Source organism: Megalops cyprinoides, chromosome 9 (genome assembly GCF_013368585.1).
Source record: "Megalops cyprinoides isolate fMegCyp1 chromosome 9, fMegCyp1.pri, whole genome shotgun sequence".
Taxonomy (NCBI): Eukaryota; Metazoa; Chordata; class Actinopteri; order Elopiformes; family Megalopidae; genus Megalops; species Megalops cyprinoides.
The window spans coordinates 7,625,960-7,647,785 of NC_050591.1; the positions used below are offsets into that span (position 1 = coordinate 7,625,960).

Consider the following 21,826-nt stretch of genomic DNA (forward strand, 5'->3'; position numbering starts at 1 on the left):
TATGCAGCAGTTGCAGAGTGAGCAGTATGGTGATTTGTTACTAGGTTTTTTTCACATTAGATTAGAGGCTGAAGTTATCCCATTGTTTGCTGGAATGCCAGTTCAAATCTTGCCACCAGCTCATCACAGGCCTCATATTTGTTTGGCAAATGTAGGAAGAGGGATGGTTTTCTTTGCAGGCCTAAATTGAGGCCAGCTGTCACCTGGCTTGACATAGTGGTTTCAGCAGTGGGATACTGCTGTTTGCAACAAAAAGGTAAGGTTGAAAATGCTAGCTACACTGGTCCGTGGGGAAACGCCGTGGATAGTGTCCCAGAGTAAGGCTGGTGCTGAGTAACTGAAAAACAAATCTCAGCCATGTTGGATTTGCTGTGCTGTCAAGCAAATAATGTCAAATGGATTAAATGTGTAAAGAAATAAGGAAATGACAGTTGGATCTAAAATGTTGGGATTTGCACACCAATGATATTGGGAAAACCCAGCACTGACTGGGTGAATGTCTCAAACTGGCAATGTGCCAGAGTCACCACTGGGTGTCATCAGAATTTTGTCATTTCCTGCAGTTTGAATAGAGTTGCTTTATTGCAGTTTGAATAGAGTTGTTTTACTGCAGTGAATGTCCCATTAATCTGATCAGCAAGGTCTTTGTTTTAAAGAGGCATTGTGGACAATGTGGCCTGTGTTGATTACCATATTCTGACATTTTTCAGGATCCCATACTATTGTTCCTGTCTTTTCTATTTCATAATCAGTTGGCTAAATAAAAATGAAAGTTGAATTTAATTACATTTATAATGCACATAGAAACTTTTTAGACTTAAGTTTTTGAAATAGTCAATTTTCTGTCTTTATGCTGGAGCCAACACTGTCATATTTGGGAGAATTTGACTAAGGACTAAATTCAGTCCTGCAGCAGTTCAGTCTTTCATCTACTTTTCAAGAATCTTACAGCGTTATTGGTGTGGGTCATTGACAGTAATGAAATTTTTGTGTGCTAAAAGCTGCATTTTAAATGAAAATGTCTGTGACAAAGTGCATTCGGTTTAGCTTTGCACTGTCATTCCTTTTGTCACATAGAGTAGCTTGCACATTTTTCTAATCAATCTTATCAATAATTGTTATCATTGAAACATGGCACCCCGTATTGACAAAAACATGACATTGAATTTTATTGAACATCAGTAGAATGAATTACAAATGCGTAGTGTAGAAGAAATAGAGGTTTTATGGTTGTGTGTCTTTAAATGAAAATGCTGAACTCAGCCGTAGGTGTGATGTCTACACCTGGTGAGGTCAGAGCATCACCATCTGTTCCTCCCCACCTCCCTCCCTCCCCCTGTTAGTCACCAAACTGGCCCAGGTTCCTCACAGTCACATCAGCTGTGAAAGGGGCAAAAATATCCCCTCTGGGACCTCACTCAGATTGTCAAGAAAATTTAGCTGAAGCCTGATCATATGAAGCTTTGTTATAATGAAGCTTCAGTCCCGGTGAGATCTTTAACTAATGATGACTGTGGCATTAAAAACCTGGCATCAAAAGTTACTTGGCCTCAAATGAGTGGAGCTAATTACAACATTACAAACTATGATAGCTCTCATTGGGGCCTCTTTCAGAGCTATATGTATGCCAATCAGTGCAATTTAAAATATGATGTAGAATTAAAATGCAAAAGGATGAGAAGTTTTGGTGAGTACAGGCCACCCAGCTAGGCATGTCATTTTTTCTGTAGTGTAGAGTGTATTTAGGAATGTGCCAGTCCTGGTCTTGAATACCCTCACAGTCTCTGCTTCCATTACAAATTCATGATTTAGATTTATATTTCTGAGTGAAAAAATACTTTCATGGTATCAGTACAAAAATTATCGGTTATTAATTTCCTCATGTTCTTTTGACAAAGTTAATCTTAATATAGCTTCAGTAGTCTACCCATTTTAAAACTTTTAAAGCCTTAATCAAGTCTCTCCAGCACTATTTATTAAGGTTCTTGAGTCTTCATTATGTGTTTGACGCCTGGAACTAGTCTTGTTGACCTTCTCTGTACTTTTTCAAGAGCGCTCTTCTGAAGGCGTGGTGTTCACAACTGGACACTGCTTCAAACATGGTCTGACATTGTATGACATTAATAACATGTTTTTTTTGTGATACACACATTTTAGTTCGTATCTCCTGTTGTGCCTTGTATGGGTATCGCCCACATGTAGAACATTTGGTGATGTCATTCATTTGGTGATCTCTTCATTTGCTGGGTGTCTCCGCACCTCAGGATTCTGTTTAATTCTATTTAGTGTCCAAACTGTAATTTGTGACTTTAACTGTTTTGCTTCTAGTGTGTATGCCAAGCTCCTTTATGTAAATTAGGAACAGCAGAAATTCCAACACCATTCCCTGAGTTTCTTGGATATCAGGGTATTTGTGCCACAGATGCAGTCCTGGAAAAGAATTGATTGGCAGGTGTCTTGAATGGAAAAACAATTCCTTGTGTGACTAATATCAAAGGACAAATTTGTATCGTTGTGCTTTTTTAGTTATTGTTATTGCTTTGTTATTGCATGACCAGGCCTTTACATTGTTTCAGACCCCCTGGTTGGTTCCCCATACAAAAAAATAATATATTGAGAATGTACTTTAGAGAACATGTTTTTTAGCTGAATCAGTATATTGAAAATATGTAAATTATTGCAGTTTTGGTATATTGCAGTATATTCCTGCTTTACATTAATGTATGTTAAATGTATTTACAATACATGGTATATTGCAGCATATCAGTATGCTACAGTATATTTCATTTTCATTTGGATCTGGTGCACCCAGCACCTCTGCACAGCACACCTTACAGCTGAGGGAGGGGTCTCTGAGCAGTACACTAACCTTCTGTGTGCATTAACATCATTGAGGAGACTTTTTGATGTCAAGATGATCAAATAGACATCAGTGATATGAGTACTAACCCGGTCTCTTCTCGTCTGTCACAGGTCTGACGGCGGAGCGGACAAGTTCAGGTAAGTCTCTGTTCCTGCTCCTTAAAATGGCTTTCAGAGCTGTTCGCTGTCCTGGCCGCGGTGTGCCCGACAGCGTACTGCTCTGTCCCCCCCGCGGTGCCCCCCTCCTCCCCCCCGGCATGTGACACCGTGCCGAGGTGTCTGAATGCGCTGCGTATCTGTAAAGTCACCCCGCTCAATACAGTTGCAAGCCATTGAATGCCATTGTTCGCTTTGATCCGAACGAACAGCGGCGGGCACAAGCACTGCTTTGTCAGCCGAGAGAGGACTGAGCTTAAAGTGTCTACCGCCACGGTTAGCTCACAGCGCAACCCCCGAACAGTAGGTCTGGTAAGCTGAAGAAACACAAACGAATCGACGTGCAAAGCGCCAGTACCTCCTAGCGCCCGAGTCTCTGGAAGAGGTGAGTTTCGGTGCTCGTTTTGTGAAAGATTGTGTGCTTGTCACCAGCGTTGCCTTCCAGGTGTCTGTGTGACTGTTGGGGACCGCATCCTCTCATTGTGCGGGCCGTGTAGAACAGGTGTCTGCTGTGTAATCACAGTGCTGTTGTAGGCCCCACAGAGCACACAATGCACTTATTTGGTCTGTACCCACCTTATTTATACTGTATTTTCTTGATTTCATATATTTTCTAATTTAATAAATTACTTTGCAAAAGCTAATGTGTTATTTGTTCTCATGTGTTGTTGGTACCATGTGGCTGCATGAAGCAGTTTGGTTCATACGGTAATTCAGCCTGCAGCAATTTTTAATGACTTTCATTAAATGACTAATAATGGCTAGCCTCTGATTTGCAGCAGGTGGGTGTTTGTGTGAATGCTTCCATTGGTTTTCTCATTCTGTCGTTAAGCGCACTGACCCCACACAGATGTAAATGTCGTCAACGTCGGGGCTGCAGTGTGAGAAAGAAAGGCTCATAGTGCAAAAGGCTACCAGTTCGATGCGCAGATGGGCCACTGCTGTTGTGATATTGGGCAAAGCACTTAACCTGAACTGCCTAAATTAAATTACAATATCCTGATGTATGAATAAATAACATGTAAAAATTGTAAGCTTGGTAAGTCTCTTGTGTCTCTTGTATATGAGGACATTTGATAAAAAGTAAAAAGTTCATTATTCAAAGATCAGGAAAGAACACAAATTGGGTTAAATTGGATGCCCCCAAGGGTGAGGTACATGAGCTGCAAACAGATTTTACTTGTTTAATTCGCATTTAATTGAAAATAAGACTTTCTGCACATGGAGTAGCCGGCATGCATTTTCTGACAGTCATAAAGCCTGCCTCATTAAATGTTCTGTTTGTAATGAATGAATAAAAATGCACATTTGAACCCAGTTTGTCCCCTTCCTGGCATTTTAAATGATGAGCTGTGTTTACTGTGAATGCATTCAGGTATGAATGGGTCACAATGACCAGCTTTAGACCATGCTAACCATCTGTGAGGCCTCAGTGAGCGCTCAGAAGAGCAGGCCCAGGGGTGTACTTCAGTAACTATGTTTGGGTTTGTTCTGTGGCTTACTCTGTTGTCATGTGTGTTTCAGCAGTGCTGTGATGTGGTCGCCGCTGCTCCTGCACTGCATTGTTATTGGGCTTGCGGTTCATTGTTGGGAGTTCGTTACAGCTCAGATCACAGGAGTCAAAAGGTTGATAAACCACAGTGTGTGCAATAATGCAGAATTAGAGGCCGCGAGGGAAACATCGCTCATCAGACTGACAGGGGGAGGGAGGTGTGGGGGGGCGTCGGATTGCCGGGGGTGGGTGGCGTCGACTGCTGATAACGCAGGCAGGGCTGGGCGTGCGCTGGATGACGGAGCGCCGCGCCGTTCAGCTCTTCTGAGAAGAAGAGCGGGATGAGTCATCCCTAACGGGAAGGCTCGAACGGCAGAGCGGCCATCTCCCGTCACCCCCCCCCCCCCCCGCTTGTTTCGAACAGCCCACTCCCGGGCCCCTGAAACCCGCCGCTGCTGTGTGCCGGCTCCGCGGCTCTCTCCCTGCAGAAGGGCTGACACAGTGCGAGCCAGAGCCACACCGACTGCATTGTCTGAATCTTGGCGTGGCTTTTAGTTTCCTGCATTTCACAGTGCAGTGGTGTGTTAAACGTGAGTTTTCTCAGGGCAGGCTGCAGCTGTGCTGTATTTCTGGTGGGTGCTGTGTTTCAGGATAAGCATTACATTTACATTTTCATTTACTCATTTGGCAGATGCTTTTATCTAAAGCAACTTACAAGTGACGCAGAGTGCAACACAAGCAAAAAACCATAAAGACTCAACAATATTAGAAGCGCTGCATGACCAGCTCTCAGTGGTTTGCCAGGCAAGGTACAAGGTCGATGCAGTATGGTATAGTGGTAAGGAGGTTCCTCTTTTGGCCCAGAGGTTGCTGGTTCAATGTCCTAGATAAAGCTGTTGTTGTTGTAATGTTGAGCAAGATACTTAACCTGATTTGCTTCCATAAATATCCAGCTGCATAAACGGATTTGTAAGCCACCTGTGTCCCTTTGGATTAGCACATCTGCTTAGAAAATAAGCAAGTAAATAAACATTTCTGTGACATAACTTACACTTGAGTTAGAACTCAAGCTGGAAGGAACCTGAAGGGAAGACTTGCACACGTGTTTTTTTTTCTGTGTCTCACCCTGTCACTCATCCCAGGCTGCAGTGATCCAGCGGTTTTGAGCTGCATGGCTCTGAGTCCTGAGCGTAGTCCCCCCCCCCCCCCCACTCCCACCCACCCCGGGGTAATAGGAGTCGGTCTGAGTGCTGATGAGCGCAGATCCTCATGCATTATTGAGGGCTGCAACTTCAAGAGCACAGGAAGTAGCTGCCGTTCTTCTGCCGGGACTCTGGGGAATATTAGGCTCACCATAATCATCTGATCTGCCCACTAACTGCCTGTAAGCGTGATGATAGAGACCGCTGTACATAATGCATGCCAGAAGCCACTGGATTAAAGACCGCACTGTCTTAGCCTCTGCGTCTTCTTCTCTGTGCAAATTTTGTATGTGGTGGTGGGGCAGAGCGCGCATGGTTCAGTGCTGAGAGGAGTATGGTGTTAGATTTATGCTGACTCACTTGCATTTTGCATCTTTTATATGAATTATTATGCCTTAATTCCAGAATTTGGGGTACAGATTCACATGGGAATTACAGTAGGTATTTCCTGGAACAGTTGGTGACAGCTGGTTTTATGGTATTTTGCAGTGGCCTTTTTTTGTATTGTTTTGTTGCGTTTTTGCAGAGTTGTTCTATTTTATAATCTGAACATCAAAAAACGGTGGTGATTTGGAAATGATGTAGTTATTGCTCTTCAGTTCATAAGGTAGAGACACAAACTGGCATGGTTAGTATGGATGTACGGTGAGTGTAGTGGATGTACGGCTGGTCTGAAACCACAGCTTCCAGGTCATGATGTCCCTCATCACAGCACATGTAGGTGGTGACTTTTTGCAGGATGAACAGCTGCATCAAGGGCTCCATCATCAAGTTGTTTACACACAAAATGTTCTGTGATATGCTTGTGAATATAATGTTCACAAAATGTAACCATGTAAAAAAATGACGTCGTTTATAGGGAACATGGAAAAACCGGAAAAGATTTGGTTATTTTTTGATCACATATGACATTGAGAGCTGTTCTGGGAGCGTGCTACAGCAGCATCAGTCCTCTGCGCAGTAATGTGAACCACAGTCAGGGGGACGGTGGGGGAGACACAGGGGTCCAGCTAATGGGCCCGAGTGGCTCGTCTGCGTTTGCGCGTGCGCGCTCTCACCCCCTTCCGGAAGGATCCTCTGAGACCCAATCCCCGGGCCATTGATCCATGGCCTCGGCCTGCGTCCCGTGAGCTGGCCGTCTCCTTCCCCTGCCGGACTCAGCAGAACTCGATCCCGTGTCTGCCTGCGGTGGGGGGTGGGGAGGGGGGGTGGGTCTGAGGAAGGGCCCAGCTGCATGCCTCTGCGCAGCTCTGCCCAGCTTGCGGGATGTGAATTTCAGTCAGGTGATCCATTTGAGTTAACGTCCCAATGTATGGCCTGTGTACGGGAACAGAGCTGCTAAGTGCTTCCCCTCAGAACTGTGAAGTTGAAGAGTGCTAACCCTGTTAAATGAAAGGCTAGGATTGAAATCACAGTTTTTTTACTTCCGTTATCTGCCTCCTCCCCCTGTGTATAGTGTGTGTGCGTGTGCGTGTGCGTGTGTGTGTGTGTGTGTGTGTTCGTGTGTGTGTGTGTCATGGGTTGGGGTGACTTTCATTTCAATTCATTCAGTTCAGGAAATTGACCATAATTCATTGAAATCCTATAATGATCCATGAAGATTTTTAAATTAATGAATTAAATTTATTTCCTGAATTGATCGACTGGAAATGGAATTTGCCCCAACCTGTGAGCGTGTGCGTGTGTGCGTGCATGAGTGTGCACACGCAGCTGAGTGCCAGACTGACTCATTGTTCTGTTTTAGTTCAAACCCTCATGTGTCCTCACAAGGCATTGCTTTTTTCTACTGTTGTTAAAAGCAGTAGAGTTCAAATCTTGTCTTAGACATAAATGAAGAAAATGTTTTTTTTTTTTTTTTCCCAGTTGTTCCCCTTTGATGAAAATGAGGTTCAGTGGAATCGTGTCTACTCTGGAATCTTCATAAAATCTCTCCATGGCACTGCATTCTCCTCTGCACGCACACACACACACACATTAATTTTGGAGCATCTCGTAATAGTGTTTATTGGCAAAAAATGGAAGTGCTGATGATGATGAGGACGGTCAGGTCTGTGATGATGATGGTTACAGTGTAGATGATGATGATGGTGGTGATGATGGCGATGGCTTTGATACAGACAGGGAAACAGGACTGCAGTGGTGTGATGAGGGGTGTGGGGATGGAGGTCAGGTGCACCTGCAGAGACTGCTGGGAGGTCACAGCACCATTGCTCTGTCCCCTTCTGTGTGTTCAGCGGGGAAAAGTGCTGATTCACCTGAACAGGGTGGCGCCGCAATGCCCCGATCCTAAGCAAGAGAGCCAAAGATATGAGCCGCTGTTCTCCCCACACACACACACACACACACACACACACACACAGGGAGTGAGAAAGGAAGGAGAGAGAGCAAGGGGGGAGGGAAAGGAAAAGAGAAGGTAGTGAGAGAGTGAGAGGCGGAGGAACAGGGAAAGAGAGGGAGGGAGATACAGAGAGAGGGAGATAGAGTAAGCGAGTGAGAGAGGTACAAGGTTCGGATACCAGAAATCCACTCACTTCAGGAAGGATGACATCGTCCCAACCCACCGGGTCAAAACAGCCAATCACAGGGCTCCTCCCACCAACATTTCCCTCCCCCCCCAGCCTCCTCAACCTGAGGCGAGGAAGACGGAGTGCTGAGAGTTTGTCTTCACCTGATCGGAGCTGAAAACTTCATCCAGGGATGGAAGCTGCAGAGATTCCCCTCTCCTCATCCCTCGTCCTGAAAGTACCCAATTCTTGAAGGTGAAACTCCAAGGACTTTGGCTGGGGGATCGCCACGGAGTGATTGATGCTCTGACGATTACCACGGAGACACCAGGCGTCGTTGTCACTCTGAGTAACTGTTTAATCCTCTGCGTGTCGCTCAGATCCGCGGGCCTCTCGCCAGCACTTTTTCGACAGGATGCTGAAGTGGAGAGTTTAGACTGTTTATGTTCCCCCGTAAACTCTGCGGCACAAGCTCTGGATTTGTTTAGAAACTGTCGATTTGGGTGAGGTGACGCCTTGATCATCGGCTCGAGCATCGTAGGGAGACGGCGTGCACGTGCGACCCAGGACGCTGCCACAGCGGAGGTCACCCGACACCCCCGCCCACCCGCGCCCGTGCCTGTGCCCGCCCTCGCCAGCAGCCCGGTCCACGCTGGAGATCATTTGATTACAGCCTCGCAGCCACGTCCAGAATTAGCCTCCTGCTGTTCACTCAGCCCGCTGCTAAAAGCATCCTGCTCGCACACGCCGTGGATACGAGGTGAAACCCTGATCGCAGGAGGAGCTCAGGGTGGCGCAGAGCACCGGGAGTTCCAGCACCGGAGGAACCGGTTCGGCCGCAGGCTTCTGTATCCCGCCAGCCCAGACCGCGGGAGACCGGCTAAGACGCCAGGCCCTGGAGTCTCAGGAACCATGGGACAACTCCACAGGGGAGAGGAGCTGTTCTGCTGATTGCCAGCTGCCTCTTCTCTTTCTGCTTCTCTCTCTTCCTGTCCCATTCTCTCCTTGCCTCTCTCTCTTCTCTATCTTTCGCTCCTTCTCCCTTTCGCTTTCTTTTTTGTTCTTTCTCTTTCTAGCTCTTTCTATCCCATTCTCTTTTGGCCCCTCTCTCTCTGTCTCTCACTCTCTCTCTTCCTCTCTCTCTCTTTCTCTTTCCATCTCTCTCTCCCTCTCTCCCTCTCTTTCTGTCCGTCTCCCCCTGCCTCCCGGATCTCGTGTGGGAGGGACAGTGATGGCATGCACAGAGCGAGTGTGACTTAGCCACACAGAGGAAGAGAAAGACTCACCAGGCCGCTGGACTCTGGTTCCGCTGTGGACATGAGAGGCGGGAGACGGGGCAGGATGGTGTCCGAATATTCACAATGCACAAACACAAGGTCAGGTCCTCTCTCTCTTTTCCTCTCTCTCCGCCCCCCCTTCTGCCCCTGACCCCACCGGTCTCCCTCGCTAGCCTCCTGACCACTGGACTTAGTCTGACACAGCTGTGTGCAATATAAGGTTTATGTGAACAAGTGGAGTAGCCCTCAGTAAAATGTACAGGAAGGAAGAGTGTTGAAGGTATAGATGTTGCTCTGAAATAGTTTTAGAGAAGGGAAGATATTGAGCATTCAGTCTGTTTTTGCAGCATTGTGTGTTTGTGAGCTGCAGGTGACTTTGACCTGTTTGGTTCACCTGGTTGTGTCCTTCAGTAGTTTTGGATGTAATGCTCGCTCCACTTCCTGGGCTGGTTTTGGGTGATGGGTGTGGGTGATGTCAAAGATGAGTCGACACTCAGACCCGCCCCTCCACCTCATCACCGGATAGATGACTGTCACATGATCAGGTGCATAGCGGTGCTGTCAACTCATTTACAGGATAAAAACAAGTTAATCATCAAATTATGCATGGTGTTACGTGTTAGTACATCTCTTTATTTCATTGGCTGTCTTACTGTATTGTCCTTGCTGTATTGCGATTGGCTTCCCACGGTGAGCCCCTCGCCAGTCTAGTATGACCCCCCGGTCACGTCGTTGCAACCTTCCTCTGTAATTAACAGGAATTTGGGGAGATTTAGTGCCCCCGTCCTGTGAGAGCGAGCCCTGCCCCAGAGACTCGTCAGGATGACACCTGATAATTAACGCTGGCGAAGTACATTCTCTGTTAGCTTTGCATAACTGCGTCGACTGTCTGTTTTTTAATCAGCGTGAATAATTGTCGCTAATGACCGGCAGAGACTGCTCAGGCAGCCTCAGCTTAGCTTCACCCCCTCTGCCATGTGATAGAGGGACAGAGCAGCAAACACGTGGCTTAGAAAAAAGGGGGATAGACGAGAGGGAGATTGGCATGAGGTTAGGAACAAGCGAAAAAGCACACCTGCTGTTAATAGCCTTTGTAGTCTCTGTAATTTTCCACTGTATACTGATATAGGCAACATATTGAAGCAAGCACTTAAGATGTGTCTCTAGGGTCAGAAGGGACTTTTGTATTGTAGGAATTTTCCATTGGACAGATTGGTGGCCCTGTCTGCATGTCACCACCTCCGATAAGCAAAAGCAGCACAGTGAGATAAAGTCAATGACTGGTGAACGTGTAACAAAAGTTGCTGTTTTCAACCCCCCCCCCCCCCCCCCCATAATTTCCATTGGTCTCCCCCATTGCTTCTCCCACAGACTGTTAAGTGTCAGGAGTCTTCTCATTGTTAAGTGCAGTGCAGCTGAGGTAGCTGGCAAGGCCCATTCATCACCAAGGGGCGAGGGGTGGCAGCAGGAGAAGGATCATTAATAATGGGAGAAAAAGGTGGAAGAAACTCGAGATAATACCAGAGGGATAGAGAGAGGAATAGAGACTGAGAAATGAGAGGGAGGAAAAGCGGAAGGAAGAAGCCGCAGGGGGAAACAACAGTATCTCCTGCTTGTTATCAAGTTTTGGATTGGGTAAAACAGTGTGCCCCTGTACATGTCCGGCTCTGTCTGTTGGAGAGGATAAACTGATTGGTCATGTATGTTTTAAAACACCACATTCCCGGCAGCCCCCGCCCCATCTGGACTAACTAGCCGAAAACACTGAGTTTGCCTCCCGGAATGGCACTTTCAGGCCACCGTACACACCGTACCACCCGGTCTCTTCCACTACCTGCCCATCTGCAGCCCGACCCAAACTGCACAGTCATCGCCACTCTGATAATGCTGTATGATTCAGTTATGGTCATCAGCCAGTCCTTACACCTGCTCTTACTGTAAACTGCTGTAATATGAATTCCTAATGCTCAACTGCACTGTGTCAGCAAGACGCATCCACACCAGATTATGACTTTTTTTTTCTTTTTACCGCAGAACAATGTGCCCGCATCTTGCCTTTCTGCATATACATATGTAGGAATACAGTCAGTGTATTGTTTATAAAATATGTAACAGATGTAAACCTGTAATAGAAATATGATCTATAGAAACACTGCAAGCACAGACTGTTGAAACCACAGAAGTTCAGCTGATCTTGCATTTGCAGGACAGGTTCTTCTGAAGACAACATTAAGTTTAAAAATAGCTGTCCTCCCAGTTCTTCTTCTTCTCCTCTCGACGTGATGGGCCCTGGCTCCTCAGATCAAGGGCGTAATCTGTATTCTCTCTCCCACTCCTCAGATCCACAGACAGCCATCTATCGATCCAGCAGGTCCAGCCAAATGGCAGGGCACATTATGCAGGCTGGCGAACTCTCACCTGGGCCAGGGAGCAGGAAGTGTTTGAGTCGGGGGGGTCACCCCCAGCAGGGCCCCTGATTGAGTGAGGCTCCAGCACTCCGCCCCGGTCCGTTCAGATAAGGGGGTGAGGGGGCCATTTGCCAGTCGGCAATGTTAGCCAGAGGATGGATGGTAGAGTATGGTCCATTAGGACTGGCTCGGGGTAAAGCCGTAGTGGCCACTGGGAAGCACTAAGACTCATTTTGTGTGTGTGTGAGTGAGACGGAGGCTTTGTGTCGACTCTAGAGGGGGAAAATGATGCAAGCCTGTCTGTGAGCGGGGAGTGATTTACAACAGACTGTCTGCAGACTCTTTCACGGGAGATGTGGGCACATGCCTGTCAGTCACTCCTGGTAATATAGGGCTGAGCCGTCAGCCTCCTCTGCTGTCCCTCACCTGTACACACACACTCACACACACACACACACTCACACACACTCACACGCGCATACCCACATAAACATACAAACACACACACACTCACATGCACATACTCACATAAACATACAAACAAACACACACATTCACATGCGCATACCCACATAAACATACAAACACACACTCACACATGCGCATACCCACATAAACATACAAACACACACACTCACACGTGCATACCCACATAAACGTACAAACACACACACATATACACACACCCAGCACCTAGTAGAGCATATGATATACCTGCAGCAGGCAGCGGAGCAGCAGACAGATGAGGGAACCCCAATGCTGAGGGTTAGGGTTAGGGTTAGGGTTAGGGTTAGGGTTAGCAGACAGATGAAGGAACCCCAATGCTGAGGGTTAGGGTTAGGGATAGGGTTAGCAGACAGATGAGGGAACCCTAATGCTGAGGGTTAGGGTTAGGGTTAGCAGACAGATGAAGGAACCCCAATGCTGAGGGTTAGGGTTAGGGATAGGGTTAGCAGACAGATGAGGGAACCCTAATGCTGAGGGTTAGGGTTAGGGTTAGCAGACAGATGAAGGAACCACAATGCTGAGGGTGTGGAAGCTGCTGGTACATGCATGTGTTGCACAGAACTGCCCTTTAAAACATGAGGATGGCAGCTGTGATTGCCTGGCAGCTCTCAGTCCCCCCACCCGCAGCGCCCACCCCAACACACACACACACACACACACACAGCAGCACCGCAGGCACAGTGCAGCCTTAAGACTCACTGTGAGTGCCAGTCAGACCTGAGCCCACGACTTCCCAAACAGTTAATGAGTGCCTGAAGCAGACGCTGAAGTCAACACATTCCAGTTAAACCCTCCTGCATGCAGCATCAGCAGGAACACGCACATGACTGACATGGCCTCTGTTGCCGCTTTAAGTGTAACATTGTGTGTAGGAGGAGGAAAAACAATGAGAGCAGGATATTCATAGTAATACACCAGACTCTGTGATGCAGGGGGAGCTATTTATGCTGTTTGTGTTGGTGCTTTTAAAATAGCCATGGATTGATGCACATAGCCCTACCAGAGTGAGCTCACCATAAGTAACTAGACAACTACCTAATGTTAATTAGTGGGACTCAGGAGAGAACAGGTAATTTCCCCCAGCGGGACTGTAGTTTGGGGACAACTGATTGACAGGAGTGAATCCCAGGGCTCTATTTTGCACTACAGCCCCGCTGCATGCTGGAAGCAAGGCCTCAGGAACACTCGCCTGCACGCCAACCCCCCCCCCCCCCACCCACCCACCCCACACCCCTACTCTCCTTCCTCCCCTGCTGACTAACAGTAGCAGAAACAGCAGCTGCTCCAACAGTGCTGCCCCCTGCTGGTCAGCCTCTGTGACGCGTTTCTCCACCCTTCTCTCTACCGATAGGCCAAGCCGAAGAAGTGGAAGAAGCTGATATGGAGACCACAAAGGTAGGAGTGCCCTGCGTAGAGGACACATGATGGCCGTCAGCTGTTTGGACAGGGGGTTCTGTATAAAATCTATGAATTTTATTCGGAGTCTACATTTACAATGCATTTAACCCGTAGCTGTTACTGCTTCAGGACCATTTCAGTTCTGCATTACCCAGATGAAGCTCTGTCCCTGCTTATCATGTAAGATTTTTTTTATATATCATTACTTTAAGCTCATTACTGTTTTATTATGCCTCCAGTTACCAAATGAAAAAGTGAAAACTGCGAAAAGAAGCAGATTGCCTTAAGTTCTGCGAAGTTTCCTTAGTTCACGCAGGTGGAGTAATTCACATAATTAGGCAGTAAGCATTTGTTCTGTGCCATGGTTTTGAAATGGTGCATGCATCTTAATTTTCCGTGAACTAATGAAATGCATTATGGGAAATAATGCATGTACACAATTCTCAGAAGCCGGGAGGCTATTTATCAGCCCTGGTTGAGTGCACAGCCATGAGAGAGAAGAGCAGAATAAGCAGGGCTAGGCTCATTTGTTCTCAGGGACTAATTTAGTGGCTGGGATCTCTGTGAAATATATCTCTGCATGCTTTTTTTGACGGCTCCATTAGTGTCTGTGTCTGAGCTGAGCGCACCTCGCTGGAAAGGTTCGGAAGTGAGAGATCTGGTTTCCGAACACTCCGGAACACTCTGGAAGCACTGCATTTTGATATTTTGTATCGTTGGGCCTCTGTCCGGCTCAGGGTGAGACGGCAGCAGCAATGTCAGGTTTCTCCCAGTGCGGCGTGGCACTGCTGAGTGGCGTCCCCTGCTGCATTAACCGCCGTTTTGCATCTCTTCTCACTTTTGTGTTCGGAAAAGTAAGCTTTTGAGCTTTGAGCCTTTGAGCAGCTTACTTTTTTTTACTGTTTTGCTTCTGAGAATTTCTTGATCATCTGCAGTGTGAAGTGGAGTCTGCAGTCCAGTACGAGGAGAAACTCCACTCTCCTCTTGTTTGCAGGGCAGCCCATTGCAGCATCACTGAGAAAATCCTGACCTCCCTGCAAGCGCAGGACCAAGGGCCACCACACGAGGGCGAGCTCCGCACTGCCCCACAGAGTGCAGCGGCCCAACTAAAGCACCCCCCCCTGTTGAGGCACAGTTGGGCCCCAGGTCTCCGTGTCGCTTATGCTAGGGTAGAAGATGTACTGCAGTGTTGTATTGTATTACCAGAGCCGATGATTCATCACTTTAGTGTCAGCGCCGCGCTGCAGACGCGCGATATCAGAGCTCCCATCAGCGATGCGAGCTGTGACTCACCCCCTGTGGCCAAGCCAACCGAGTGGGCACAGCGATCGCAGCGTATAGGGCGGTCCATCAGCACGTAACCTGACACCATCCGATTAGGCTCTCCTCATTATGATGTGATGGTTCTATGAACTGCATCCCTCCCACCATGAGCTCAGAATGCAGCCCTGTACCTCTTCAGGGACCGAACGGCTCGTGATAGTGGTGTAGCAGGGGACACAGAAGCTGGAGGTATGTGACCGCTGCATCCACGCATCAGCAGCTGAGCTTTGACCTAGGCACATTTCATTACATACATTGTTGCCATTTAGTCGATGCTCTTACCCAGAGCAACTTACATCAATTACAGGTTTTTACCTTGTTATCCATTTATACAGCCGGATATTTACGGAGGCAATTGTGGGTTAAGTACCTTGTAGAGCAGCAGTGCCCCCATGAAGAATCGAACCAGCAACCTTTCGGTTATAAGTCCCGCTCCTTACCACTATGCTACACTGCCGCCCCGAAGTCTCTTTGAATAGTAACCGAACATGGTGCTCAGGCACAAAGCTTTTCACTCATTTCCATATCATATGTTCAGTTCCAGCAGGTGTGACTGACTGGCCAGAACTTGTACACATGGAATGCCTGAATGGCATATATGATGCCACAACTGAAGAATCCCTGTGTTATCGAGCAGAAAATGTTAAAGGAAATACACATTTCAGAGGAAGATAGGCTTACTAACTAGCAGAAAATACCAACAATGTATTCACATCCTTGTAATTTGGCTGAACATCGTGGTGATATCAGTATGTGATATTGTTAGACTGTGTGAGTGTGCGTGCGTGTGTGTATGTGAGAGAGACAGAGAGAGACAGAGCGAGAGAGAGAGGAAGCCGCCTGTAATCCCTCATGCTCCCACATGCAGCTTTAAGTCACGAATGTAAGGAACAAAGTGTGCTGTACCGCCATTATCCTCTGGTGTATTCCTAACTCCCAGACTCCAGTCTGTCTTTCTGAGGTATTATACAGCTCATGACAACACTCATCAGGACAGATGCCACTTTATACTGACTTCTAAGTTAGATATGAAGTGAAAGCGTTTCCACAGCTGCTGGGCAGAAGCAAACCCACTCACAGGTAGAGCTTAGCAGAACTGAGTATTCCATTTAAGCATGGTTACGGTGTGAGTGGACACATAGGTGTAATTTACTGAGATACAACAGGGTTTTAAGAAGCATGTAGATGCAAAACTCTTCCCTCCCTTTCAGTGAAATTCTCCTCCATGGGTTATCTCAGCCTGAGCAGCTAAAGTGTTTAATCTGGAAGAATGGCCTCAGCTCTCTATTGAGTGTTTTTTTTTTTTTAATGAATGAATCTCAAGGTTTGGTGCGGAGGCAGAGAGGTGTTTTTGTCAAGTGGAGGCTCTGTGGAACGGCAGCGCTTTTCACAGCGAGAGGCATGGATCATCTGCCGGGCTTAAAATAGCACAAGCTGTCCTCGCACGCTCAGGAGCCTGAATGCACACTCTCAAGGTGGAGCTTAGTGTCCTGCCGACCTGCTGTAAACAAACAAACAATAGCGGGCTGTGTGTGTGTGTGTGTGTGTGTGTGTGTGTGTGTGTGTGTGTGTGTGTGTGTGTCTGTGTCTGTGTGTGTCCTTGTCTGTGTGTGTGTTTCTTTCTGTGTCCATATGCGTCTCAGTGTGTGGACGGTGTGGTTTAGTTTCTGCAGTGTGGAGGACAAGTCTTTATACTGCTTTCCAGCGAGAAGCAAAATACCTCAGGCTTTGAAAGCAACGGGTCCTGTTAGTCTCCATGGAAACACGGTGGCCGTTCTGGGAGCCGTGGGGGTGGGGGGTGGTGGGTGGCAAGGCCTCCCACTATTTATCTCTGTCCCAAAGCTGGCATTTTCTGTGGGTTGGGGGTGAACCAAGAAGGATGTGATGCCAATCAAGTAAGCCCCTCCTCCTCCTCCCCTGCCTCTAATCACCAGGTGTCTATCCCTGGCATTAAGACTGAAATGTTTCTGACCTCAGATTAGTATTCTGTGGGCATTTAGTAAGCTCAGTCACACATCCCATGTTATTTTAGTAGAGACTGTTTTTCAGTCATCTTAGTAATGCTTCCATTAGATTACCATTGTCAACTGTCCAGACTGAACATGGATTAACAGTGTGATGCTGCCAATCAACAGGTATAGTTCCCAGTTAACTGCATTTGCGTGCTCTTATGCACAGTTAGTGCGAAGGAAACACTGCCTCTTTAATGAACATTTTTAAGCGTGCTGGATCGGGTTATCTTTCAGATAAGTTAGTAGGAGACTTCAGTTTTGCTTCAGTGGCACTGCTGCTTTCCATATGGCTCTATGTTTTGTGTGTGTGTGTGTGTGTGTGTGTGTGTGTGTGTGTTTGTGTCTGTGTGTGTGTTGAGGGAAGGGTCAGCTCAATGTAAGTGAACAGAGGAGAGACCTGATGGGGTGGGAATTCCAGTGTGCATCTGTGTGTGTGAATGGGCATGGGTGCAAGCGTGCATGTCTGTATGTGTGTGTGTTTGCATGCATATGTGCGTGTGTCTATGTACATTTGTGTGTGTGTGTGAGCATGTTTGCGTGCATGTTTGCCCTTGCGTGCACAGACTGAGCTCTGAGCCAGAAAGAGAGAGGGCCGGTATGTGGCACTAATGTCCTCACGTCCCCCTCCCTGAGAGAGAGGCTGCACTGAAGCAGAACGCACAAACAAACGAGAGACCCAGCGGCTCCCAGCAGTAGCCCTGTCAATCAGCGATGACGCCGTCAGGACGTCCTGCTCAAAGTCCAGCTGTGTGCATCCCCTCTCAGCAGAGGCAAGGACTCTCGCCTCCAGAGGTTTTGTCTCTGGCAGTCAGCTAGACCCCAGAACACTGCTTAGCATGTGTGACACTCAGGTCAATCCAGCAAGATCAACAGAATTATCCTGGAGATTCCAGCACCCCAGGATCCTAAGAAACATATTTGTAGCCTTTGTAACCCTGCTTTCCTGCTTGCTTTGTCCCTCCTGCACCCCGGCCCATGGCGGTCAGGTGGTTTGACCTCTTCATGGCTGAGTGAGGGCTAAATCATGCAGAGAATAGGCGAGGGGGACCAAAAGCCGCAGAGAGCAAGAGCGTCCAATGAGGCGGAGAGATTGGGGGCTGCAGGGGAGGGAGGAGGAGGAGAGAGAGAGAGGCAGAGGGAAGAGAGGGTCAGAGGTCAGCGCTCTCACGTGCATGAGCAGCACGGAGACGGCCTGGGAACAAGGAGCGCTCCTCACGGCATGCCCGTGTCCTCAGAAGGCTGCGAGTTTTAACCCCAGCCGAGTCGCACCAAACATACAAATACCTGATCGCCCTTCGGATTGGCAGAGCGTTATGAAACTTGTCCTTGCTTATCATTCTCACAGTGGACCAGCATTCTATCAAGGGGACGCGGCAGTAACGCTGGTTCCAGTAAGGAGCAGGTGATCAGCTGCATGCTGGGAAATGGATGCAGGAATTTATGGTTTGGTCGAGTAGTCCGTTAATGTAAGGCCCTGAACGCACATGTCAGCAATCTTTTAATGACCACTCAATGATGCATGGATATGCACAGATGTGAAAGGCAGCAGGCGTAAGCACAATCTCCTCACGATTTGTACCCCCAAGAACAACAGGAGAGCTTATTTTTTTGTTAGTTTATATGATTAGTTTCAAAACTACCTTGCTCGCAAGCAGAAATTATTTAGACTCTGTGATTATGTATTGCTCAGCAGGGCTTTGCCAAAAATATTTTGATGGGATCAAAAATTTGGTGAGCAGCTTTATATACAAAAACATGGAGCTAGCACATTCTCTTTTAGTTTAGGTAGGCAGAATAAGGCTGTGTGGAGAAATGAAATTGAGCTCAAAATGGATGCAACTGCCCAGGAAAACATGCAGCCTGTTTAAGCTGACATCTTCCTTAGGCAGCGCTTTAACAGTGTGCAGGAGTGCTGATGGTAGAGATAAAACTCCATTTACAGAACCACACCCATTCAGAACACATCAATATCCATCTGAGTTTATTCACATGAGCAGTTCATTCTTAAAGCATAGTTTCAGTTTTAAACTGTTTTAAACTTTTAAATGTGCTAAACTTTTTTCTCATGATTTATTGAGAAATGTCCTTAGCTAGGTTCATGGAACAAAATGTATTTGAAGCGGAGTATTTTTATACAGTCATTCTTGGAATAAAGTATAAGTGACATGACTCATGTTAATTGTTTAAATGTCAATGAACACTATTCTATCCTTTACTGAATAAAATATAAAATATTACTCATATTAATTATTTTTGAATAACTCCTTAATTTTCACTGTGGTGCCTTGCCTGTTCACATCAATTTTAATGAAGTGACACCTCCTTGGTTGCTTGAACAGTGTTAGACAGCGTAGACCGTGGAATGCCCAGTCGCTCGGTTGCACTTCTTTTATAGGTTGTAGGACTGAAGAAAGCAGCGTGTATCATCTGTATTAGGTGCCTTTCTCATTCATGTGAAATGGCATTCAGGGACTTTGTATGAAAATATTTTGTGTGTTTGGTGCTTTGGTAATTAGTCTGAGATGAGATATACACTGTATTCAAATTCAGTTGGCATTTTTCCTTAATTATGTAGCATTGCACTGCATTGTGTACATTACTTGTTTGGAATCTGAACCATCTCATCATGAGTCAAGTGCCCCTGTCCTGCTTTGATGAAATGACCCCATCCCGACTGACAGTGGACAGGGCAGACCGAGGTGGGTGTGTCCTTCTTCAGCCAATCACAGCCCTGGCATGAGCACCACACGGTGAGGTCTGTTGGTGTCTCAGCCACCACTCCCTCAGTGCTGCAGAGCCCTGAAGAGTCCCAGACCCTCGTGGAGTCAGGTCCCATTCCTCAGTGAGTGGACAGGCCCTGTACTTGGACCCACGTTTGTGTTCTTGGGAAAGATGTAGAACAATGCACTTTGCTGTTACTATGGCAACGCCATAAGGGCAGGGGTCGAGTTTTATTCCCCCCTCTGCAACCCATACAACAGCACTGGGCTTATTATTTACCCTCGACCGTTCATGTTCTATTCACATGCAAAGGTACCAATTTGCCATTGTTACCCGTGTCCTCTGGGGATGGGCCGCAAACAGCCCGTTCTATTTTCTGCTGCTCAAAGCCGCAGAAAACAGGAAGCGTTCCAGTGTTTCTAATGAGCACCTTATGTATGCGCACCCTCAAATTTGTTCTTTTATTTATGGAATATGTTGCCTGTGTGTGTGTGTGTGGCTCATTCTTGGCTCCTTTGAAAGCAGCTGCAGTGCTGATATCATTAGCCTGTGAATGTAGAGTTTTGGCTGTCATGAAGAGCAAAATAAAGCAGTTAGATGCCCCAGAAATTCCAGCCTGGAGGAGAGTTTCGGTGTGGGTACATTTTAAGGATGTTCAGGTCTTCCCCGGCCCATTTCATCCTTTCAAATGATCAAATTGGAATCTCAAAATTGCACTGAGGCAGCTTTGTTACAACATTGCTACAACATTGCTGAAATGTTGAGAAAATGCTAATCATGTGATCAGTTACTGAAGCAGCACTTTTTGCCTCCAAAAAGAACGGGTGCTTGTAAAATCACAGAACCTGTGTAATATTAAAGAGCTTGTCTGATGAGTTGAGGGGCTCTGGGCTATACAGTAGGCATTGTCTTTGGGCTTGAAGCATACATCCTGATGCACACGATGACACCTTGTGGCATTAGACATGGAAGCAATGGGGAAGAAACATGATGCAGAACCAAGAAAGGAGAGGAGGCAGAATTCGTTATTGCGGCTCAGACTTTAGGGCTATGCCCCAGGGACATGAGTTCAAATCCCACATTGCAGAGAGCCCCGGTAGCCTCGAATCAGGCTACTGTGTCTGAATCGCTTCACCAAAAACCCAACCGTGTATGTGGGTCGCTGGCAACGTGTAGGGGGACGCGTGCACAACGTCACCTGCCCCAGATACGGAGCTCCGCCGAGCCGATCCGGAGAGCGGCATAAATCACGCAAGGTCCTGGCACAGCAGAGCGCTGAATCGGCACTTCCTCCCCCGTAACTCAGGTACAGCGAGCAGGACGGTACAGCGGCGTTTCAGTCAGGCGTAATGATCTCTCCCCCCTCGGGGAGAGCATGTGCAGTAATTCCCTTTAGTGTGTTTGCATTGATCGAGGCACATCAGGATCTATTCATGCCTTCACCCGCTCCACCACCTCCCATCAGAGTGTCAGGGGGAGATTTAACACTGAACTCATTGCAGCAGACTTCTGTATTTAATACTGAATGTACGCGTATGTTTCTCTCTGTCCTGCTCTCTCAACGCCAAAGTTTGCCTGTCCTTTGCACAGCTTTGATTCCTATCTGCTTCGTAGTATGACAGCAGGGAATTTGTGCATTTCCAGGCATTATTACCCAGGGATAAAACAGTAATTCAGAGTGACAGCTCAAAGGGCAGAAAGGTCAAAGTCCATCATCCAGGACGGTATGGAAAAAAAGGTCACTCATTCTCTCTCTCTCTCTCTCTCTCTCTCTCTATCTCTGTCTCTCACTCTCTGTCTCTCTCAAAATATTCAATTCCATTTTAATGTTATTGGCACATAATTATTCTGTACATATTGACAGATCTTAACAGTTGATCACAAAAAGTAACTGCCAACAGCAGTGTAAGCATAGGTAGGTATGGCTTTCTGTCTCTCATTTTCTCTCTGAGTGGTTTCCAGTG

At 47.1% G+C, this 21,826-nt stretch overlaps 1 protein-coding gene across 6 annotated transcripts in view; it reads left to right on the plus strand.

The window, feature by feature from the left end:
- Positions 1-21,826, plus strand: part of LOC118783270 (protein Aster-B-like) — a 91,235-nt gene that overhangs the window by 14,052 nt on the left and 55,357 nt on the right. For 5 of the 6 annotated variants that reach the window (XM_036537043.1, XM_036537045.1, XM_036537046.1 and 2 more), the window contains one exon: positions 2,974-3,000. In XM_036537043.1, the coding sequence (XP_036392936.1) occupies positions 2,974-3,000 (27 nt within the window). Of the gene's footprint in view, positions 1-2,973; positions 3,001-13,791; positions 13,804-21,826 lie in introns of those variants that run through there. The other variant, XM_036537050.1, reaches the window with a different exon arrangement.